The following is an 8,719-nucleotide window of genomic DNA, read 5'->3' on the forward strand; positions in this document are numbered from 1 at the left end:
AGTGCTCTTCATTAACTGTAAGCCTTTCTACTCGCCGCGGGAGTTTTGCTCGTTCATTCTCGTAAGTGTGTACATTCCTCCGCAAGCACACGTGAGCTCCGCTTTACAGAAACTCGCTGATCAGATCACAGACACAGAAAAACAACACTCGGACTCTGTTTTAAAGGGGTCATATGATGCAATTTCATTTTTTCCTTTCTCTTTGGAGTGTTACAAGCTCTTGGTGCATAAAGAAGATCTGTAAAGTTGCAAAGACTAAAGTCTCAAATCCAAAGAGATATTCTTTATAAAAGTTAAGAGTTAGCCACACCTACCTAAAACGGCTCGTTCGAACACGCCCCCACATATCTACCTCACTATGTGGGAAGATTTGCATAACGCCGCCCAAATGTTCACGCAAAGAAAGAAGGCGTAACTTTTATTCTCGCTGTAGTTTTGTTGTTGCCGCTGCCGCCATGTCGTGAAGACGCTGTGTGCTTCGTTGTGAAAGCGAAGCTACTTTGTTTGGTCTTCCAAAAGAGGACGATATCCGCTTCGTCATGCCTAGAGCTGATCCGTGCTGGTTGCTGAGGGAATACATCAACTTAGTGCTGTGGATCACCGGATCGGCTTTCACCGTTTTCACCGCTCCTTCGCCGGGACCGCCGTTCTCGACCCCGCCGCCTCAGCTCACTCTTGCCCGGCTTCAGCTCAGGCTAAGCCGGGGCTTTCGCTCATGCTAGGCCGCTGTGTTTTTCGTTGTGAAAGCGAAACTACTTTGTTTGGTCTTCCAAAAGAGGACGATATCCGCTTCGTCATGCCTGGAGCTGATCCGTGCTGGTCGCTGAGGAAATACATCAACTTAGTGCTGTGGATCGCCGGATTGGCTTTCACCGTTTTCACCGCTCCTTTGCCGGGACCGCCGTTCTCGACCCCGCCGCCTCAGCTCACTCTTGCCCGGCTTCAGCTCAGGCTAAGCCGGGGCTTTCGCTCACGCTAGGCCGCTGTGTTTTTCGTTGTGAAAGCGAAACTACTTTGTTTGGTCTTCCAAAAGAGGACGATATCCGCTTCGTCATGCCTAGAGCTGATCTGTGCTGGTCGCTGAGGGAATACATCAACTTAGTGCTGTGGATCGCCGGATTGGCTTTCACCGTTTTCACCGCTCCTTTGCCGGGACCGCCGTTCTCGACCCCGCCGCCTCAGCTCACTCTTGCCCGGCTTCAGCTCAGGCTAAGCCGGGGCTTTCGCTCACGCTAGGCCGCTGTGTTTTTCGTTGTGAAAGCGAAACTACTTTGTTTGGTCTTCCAAAAGAGGACGATATCCGCTTCGTCATGCCTAGAGCTGATCTGTGCTGGTCGCTGAGGGAATACTTCAACTTAGTGCTGTGGATCGCCGGATTGGCTTTCACCGTTTTCACCGCTCCTTCGTCGGATCCGCCGGGCGCGCCGTTCTCGACCCCGCCGCCTTTGCTCATTCTAGCCCGGCCTCAGCTCATGCTAAGCCGGGGCTTCCGCTAGGCCGCTGTGTTTTTCGTTGTGAAAGCGAAACTACTTTGTTTGGTCTTCCAAAAGAGGACACGACTAGAAATCAGTGGTTAAGTTGTATTTACAACACTGTTCCAGAACAGTTTAACCCAAATATCCAGATGTGTGCAGCGCATTTTATGGAGGACTGTTTACTGATCCTGGTAGAGTAACGTTAGACTAAAATGCCGGTAGTTCTGACTCACAGTCTGTAAGTACGTTTTCATTTAAAGGATTTGCCACTGATGATTCAAACGCGAGTTTTGGGCAGTGTGGATTAACGTTAGCACTTGTTGTTTGTCATTTCTCTGATCACAAATGCAGACAGGGTTTTATGTTTACGCGGCGCAACGTAACGCGTAAAAAGACAGTATAAGTCATAATTAGTAATTATGTCCCCATTGGATGCGACAAATGCCTCGTTTGTAATGGGTTTTAATGTTTATGTCTCGTCGCTCCGGCCGGACACGGCATCAACAGTATGGTGAGGGGCGTAACATTTCCGTCTCACGCTTGAGGTATTCGGCCAATCACAACGCACTGGATAGCTGGCCAATCAGAGCACACCTCGCTTTTTCAGACCGATGAGCTTTGTAAAAATCGACGCGTTTCAAAAAGGCGGAGCATAGAGTAGAAACAATAATGTACAGTATGTGGAAAATAATGTGTTTTTTAAACTTTAAACCGCATAAACACATTTCATTACACCAAATACACAAAATAATGTTATTTTTAGCAGCATCATATGACCCCTTTAAGTTCAGTCAGTCATTTCAACTTGCAATGAAAGGAATGTACACTCATGTTTCTAAAACTGGTCATGGGTGGTCAGCAAGCTTGCCGTCATCTTTTAGATTAATTAGCTCCGTTGAGCACCTCCACTCCCTTTACATGTGTTCTGAAAATAATTGCAAACCCATTCTGTGGGAACAAGGCGCTCTGTTGTAGAGGAGTTGTGGGTTTTGCGTGTTCACAGGCCAATCCTGTTTTATTAATCTTTTAAAACAACACCAGCAAAGTTGGCGTTTGAAAGCCATCTATTCAGACGAGCTGAATAAACAGCTCTGCAAGTGTAACCCTGTCAGCATAACAACAACTTCCTGGAAAGGGTGTTGCCGTAGCAGCCAACACCTTCATGTAGGAGCAGTGAGGTCATTAGGCAGTGGTCCATAGTGAACCTTTGTTCTTCCCATGTTCACTAGCCAGCATGAAATATAAGTAAACTCGATTTTTACATATTGGAATAAAGTTGGTGCAAAACTCAGCAAAACTGCTGCCATGACTCTAGGTTGTTGTGGGTGGTTGCCAGCAGTGCTGGTTAGATTATGTACTAATTGTAGTCTTTTACTGATTTTGTAGTAATGTAATCTAGATTACTCAGTTTAGGTAATGTATTCTGATTACTTTTAGATTACTTTTGACCCAACTTGTTTTTAGATTTAAATGGGATTATTGTTGTTAAAAAAAGGAATAGTAGTAATGATTCTTGCCTTGGTAATCACCACTGAATTCTGATTCTGCCGACATTTATTGATATGAATATTTTTGATTCAGGCATTATCACAGCATTGAAGTGTTCACACATTATGACCTCCTCACACTCAATGGAAGCCGAGTGGCCGAAGGACACAAAGCCAGTTTCTGTCTGGAAGACACCTACTGCCCTGATGGTAAAAGTGTAGTTGTGTTAAATCTTACATTAATGCCATTTGGTTTATATAGAAGCCCGTTTCTGCCACTTAATAATAAAAAAAAAAAGGTAGCTGCGAAAGTCAGAATTGCAAGATGTAAATCGGAATTGCAAGAAAAAAAAATCAGAATTGTGAGATAAAGAGTCGCAATTACCTTTTTTATTTTTTATTCAGTAGCGGAAACTTTTATTCGGGGGCTTTCATAATTTACGAGTGCAATTACACACAACTGGTTTTGTTTTTTATTTCTTCAGGACTTCACAAACGCTTTTCATGTTACAATTATGGAGATCAAGGCATTTCGGTGGGTTGCTGGGACACTTATCGCCACGATATCGACTGCCAGTGGATAGACATCACTGATGTCAGACCTGGAGACTACATCATGCAGGTGAAATGATTCAGAACATCTGAACCTTGGAAGATGGCAGTCATAGCACAAAACTTTTTTCACTATTCCTTGAAGAGTAGATTCTCTTTTCAGGATGCAGTTTAGCCACTTTTTCTCTGTCATTAACCTTGGAACATGTTAATCATCCAAATCACTGTGGGCACTGTGAACACTTCCGCAGCTGAGCTTCACATGCAGAACCAGCCAATCAAAGAGCCGCTTTAGGGGCCAATCAAGAGTCCTTTTATGCATCCCGGTCATAAAATATAGGTTGACGTGAAGCTCTGTTTTAATTATAGTGTACCTTTGTGCCTTGACCATTTTCAAGATTTATTTGCTCGAAATGTCGCCATGATAGATTTGCATGTATTTTAAGCACGTTTGGCAGATGCTAATTACAAACCGGCATCGGGCTGCTGCTATGTATGGCACAGCGACGAGCCATGGTGATACTCAAAGGTCAGAGCTCCCATCTCCATGTTGAGTGATGCCAGCTATCCCATGCCAACCCATCCGAGCAAAGGCGCTGTACAAATGAAGCATCTATACTTGATGATCCAGGCAAACCTGTTGCTTTTTCTTTGAGTTGCTTGTCTTTAATTTTACACCCAAAATAACCCAATGTTAAGCATTCCCTGCTGGAGGAGCAAGGCGTGCTATATTCCCCTCTATTAGACATGGTCAATTAGGTTCAGAGAAATTTACGCCCGCCTGTTTTACAGGCACTTTCTCGCTCAAACATATGGTCAGACAGACCCAGATCTCCACAGTCCAGAGTTAAAGTTGCACACTGTCATTAAAAGCGCAAAGAAAAAAAGATAAGCAAGACTTGCATTTGAATGTGCTCACAAAATAATTACCTTCGGCTACTAAGAAAAATATTTCCACAGTAATGGCAAAAATAAAATAAAAGAACTGTTGTTTCAGCATTTAAAATGTTCTTAAGCCTAGTAGGCATAATCACATTAAATTTCCATAGAATAATGTAGCTGAAAGAAGCTCGTTTGACCTCATACCCTGCTTAAACAGCATGTTTTCATACTAATAAATTATTATATTGTGACTATATAACAGTAATTTGGGAGCCTGATTTGGTGAAAGCAATTTGTAAAGTGCTTTGATGAGCAATCTGATTGCATAACATTTCTTTAAAAGCTCCACATCCTTGTTGGTTCTGCATGTTTGCAACTGTGAAACTTTTACAATGTCATGATTAAATGACACCAATAGCTATATTTAATGCTGTTCACCCATCCTTACAGTTCTTTATAATATAATATAATATAATATAATATAAATTTAATTTAATTTAATTTAATTTAATTTAGTTTAGTTTAGTAAATTATTATATTGAATTATAGTAAATTAGTATTATAGTATATGTTTGTATTATAGTAAATTATTAAATAAAATTATAGTACTGTATTATATTACTTTTAATATTGCATTAATTTAATTAGATTCTTCTTAAGTAGCAACTTGGTAGCAATTGTGGTTTATAAAAAAAAAAGAGGCAGCTTAAAAATGTTTGAGGTATACCTGTGTTTGATTTTTGGTGTAGTAGAAAAAGTGAAAGTCTCTTAGTAATGTTAACCAGAGACCCTATTAAGGTTTTTTTTAACCCATTAGTAATTCCTGAGGGAACCCATCACACATTATCCTTGCCCTACAAATTGATCTCATTACCGAAGAGCTCTATTCATTCTTGTGTATGTTTTGTCAGGTTGAGGTAAATCCATCCCTGGACATGGCTGAATCAGATTTTATGAACAACGTCATGCATTGTCGATGTAAATATGATGGACACAGAGTGTTTATGTATGGCTGTCATGCAGGTATGATCCCCATAGCAATGAATGAACAATGACATATGTATGTATGCTCAAGTATTCTAGTGTCTAAATTCTGATACACTTTCACAGGTGATGCCTACAGTGCTGAAACTGAGGATTTATTCGAACATCAGCGTCAGATTAGCAATAACTTCATTTGAGCCTGTTAAAGAAAGGTGAGAGGAGAGGATGTTCAATAATGGGTCCCGGAAATGCGGTTAATAACCTGGGAGATTTTCTCCGCTGATCTGAGAACAGTCTACCAGTAGCACCGCTGAGTGGACAAGATATGCTACATCGCTAAACAATTTTCATTATGGAAATTAATTAAGTCTAGCAGATGTTTGGAAATCAAACAAAAGGATATCATTTAGAGGGTTAGTTCACCCAAAAATCTGATTCGGTCATTTTTTTTCTTCTTAGTATTATGTATTTGACTTTTCATTTTTGAATAACATACTGGTTGTTCTTTTCCACCCGTTTGCAATGGATATAGACTGGTACTTCAAAAAGTACACATAATATATATATATATATATATATAAAAAAAAAAGAACCAAAACTATATTTCAGTCTGTGTTCCTGACACATGGTTTTGTATCAGAACACTTGGAATATACTTTTGTGATATTTTTATCGTGCACTATTTGTAATTTTGACGTTTGATAGTCCAGGTCCTTTTTACTTTAATTTTACTGAAAAGAGTAGACAGTAAATTCCTTTGTGTAAATTCTCATTTTGTGTTCCATAGAAGAAAGTCACATGAGTTTCAGAGTGTCTCATAAGGCCAATTCACACTACACTGACAGACACCGACTAATGGCAACAGACACGTTGGTCGGGTTTTGTCTGACCCGTGTGTTACCCCTGTTGTTGTCTGTTGGTCGTCTATTGAACATGTTGAATCTGCATTTGTCGGGTCTTGGAATGTCTTGAAACGGCGCTGGTCTGTGGTGCGGGGTGAATTAGCCTTTAGTGTCACTGCTTTACTAGTAGACTCTCTTTTCGGATTAGTGCCCAGGGCTTTGGAATGAGGTGGTGTGATTAGAAATCCTTTTGATGATCCGCCAAACTCTCGCTGGCTCGGTTAGTTTGACATTAAATGAAAACCTGTGCAGCAGAGGCCCTTCAGAGCTGCAGGAGTTAGTAAATAAAGTCCGATTCTGTATTTTTGGGTGAACTGTTCCTTTAATTATAATCCACTGAGTAACTAACACATTGATTTCAGAGACTAAGTTAGTTGCAGTTGTTGTTGATCATAGTTTTTGGGACCAAGACTACCATTAGAAAATAACTAATTTTTAATTGTCTACATGTACCCATATATTTATTTCCTGACGCTATAGAATAATTATTAGAATAAATGTGTTGTTATGGAACAAATGCATCTGTAGAATGATTATAAATCCCCCCCCACCCCCCATTTTTTCATACAAAAAAAAAGAAAGAAAGAAAGAAATCTTAGTAAGTCAAAAATATACTTATCTGATCTAATTTATATAACATAAAAATGCAGTTTGTTCACTTTTTCTGTTCATTAATGAGTTCTATATCTAATTTAAATTCTTCTGTTTGAGTTATGCACTTTATTGATGGACGTCAGTATTCTGGAAGAAATGGATCATTCACTACCATCTTTCAACATTGAAGTTGAAGGTTTTTTTTTAAAATAATTTTTCAGTGACTTTCCTGAATCCTAAAGGATAACAAAGTGTACTGTATATGCTGAAGATAATTTATTAAATACATTGTTAAACAAAGTTTTGTTAGTTTCATTAGTTCCATAGTTCATAGTATTAATAAACGCTTGCTAAATGGTTGGCTGCTTTAATTTTCATTTAACATGTTCAAGGTTTGATTTGTGGATGAATGAATTTGTTTTCTTAGTCTAGCATGTACTTGAAGCTTTATTAAACGTCTATGAGTATAAAGGAGTACCTTGTGTATTGTAAAGCAGTGATGCTGGGAATGAACATTTATGGGCCAGAGCATTAAATATATTCGTAAAGTAGTGAACCCTTTGTCTATAAATAGTGGTGGCGGGGGTTTAGAAGACCCTTTTGAGCTGTACTGTATCAGTTTTTACTTTTGTAATTTTTGCACAGCACAAGACACAATGTAACAGTTATTGTGCATGTGATGAACTGATATGTAATTTATTCCTACTGTTTATCTCAAATCCTTCTGTTATTTATCTTAATCCATAATGGTTGATTTCAGTGAATGATCTGTGCTCATTTTCAGTTTATAGATATCAACTTATGTACTTTCCATTTTCACAATATCGTTTTTTTTTTAAACATTTGTAAGCTCATAAATATGACTTATTCTGTCCCTAAATATGACTTATTCTGTCCCTGTATTGTATACTAAACTTTCACCATGTTACTCCTGATTTATTTCACCTATGCTTTTATTTATGATTCGCATGTTACTGTATGCTCTTAGTACTAGTGGTGCATAAATTGATTTCAGTCCATAGTTCACAGCAAACTATATATATCTCTTCTGGTGCTAATTGTGCACTTTTCTGGGAGTTTTTCATGGAGTAGTTGAGAGTTTAAGCTCTTAATGTAATTTGCAATACTCTCAGGGATGAAATACACTTTTTTTTCCAGTTTGTTCAAAATTATTTTTAAGATCAGTCAGGACAGATATAAATGGGAAAGTAACACCGAAATCATTCCAGAAACGCCAACGTGATATAAACTCTTGTTACTGTTTTGTGATGGGTGTTACAGGAGTAAGTCTGCCAACAACTGATCTCAAATGTGAATAAATATCACTCATCAGGTCCCATTTAGCTGCCTGTACTCTGTTTTATGCTCTCCGTGTACCATGATCCATTGCACAGGGACTCCATTAACAATAAATGTGTGTTTGTGAAAGACTTTTCTCTGTGTTTTTGTTTTTGTACCAAATAAAGGTAAATGGCTGCTCTTCAGATGAGAAACCAAAAAATAAAAAAAATAAAAAAAGTCAAAAAAAGAATGAATGAATTAATAAATAATACAATTTTTCCCTGAAGGGTCATCTAGTTCCTATAAGAGCTCTGGAAAAAGCTGTAACCACCAGCCTGAGGACATTCAGCATGTCTGTCTAGCTGAAAGCATTGTACACTGATGAGACAGATCACAGTTCAGCCCTCGTATCAATGTATTTGTCAATTCTGCACATGGCACAACTAGGTGACATTATATTTGATCAACAGAAGTGTGACATTTTTATGAGAGTATATGGCCGTTCTACAGTCATTTTTGTATAGCTTTGTTCACTGGGAAGGAACTGTTGTATTGCAGAGCA

At 39.0% G+C, this 8,719-nt stretch overlaps 1 protein-coding gene across 1 annotated transcript in view; it reads left to right on the forward strand.

Moving 5' to 3' along the window:
• The window catches only part of LOC107719235 (lysyl oxidase homolog 4-like), a 37,676-nt gene extending 32,099 nt beyond the window's left edge, over positions 1 to 5,577 (forward strand). The window contains exons 11-14 of the mRNA XM_016526612.1: positions 3,057 to 3,172; positions 3,448 to 3,584; positions 5,308 to 5,419; positions 5,507 to 5,577. Coding sequence (XP_016382098.1) covers positions 3,057 to 3,172; positions 3,448 to 3,584; positions 5,308 to 5,419; positions 5,507 to 5,577 — 436 coding nt within the window. The remainder of the gene's footprint in view (positions 1 to 3,056; positions 3,173 to 3,447; positions 3,585 to 5,307; positions 5,420 to 5,506) is intronic.
• Positions 5,578 to 8,719: the final 3,142 nt, after the last annotated feature.

Source organism: Sinocyclocheilus rhinocerous, unplaced genomic scaffold, assembly GCF_001515625.1.
Source record: "Sinocyclocheilus rhinocerous isolate Xijiao unplaced genomic scaffold, SAMN03320098_v1.1 scaffold513, whole genome shotgun sequence".
NCBI classification, from domain to species: domain Eukaryota; kingdom Metazoa; phylum Chordata; class Actinopteri; order Cypriniformes; family Cyprinidae; genus Sinocyclocheilus; species Sinocyclocheilus rhinocerous.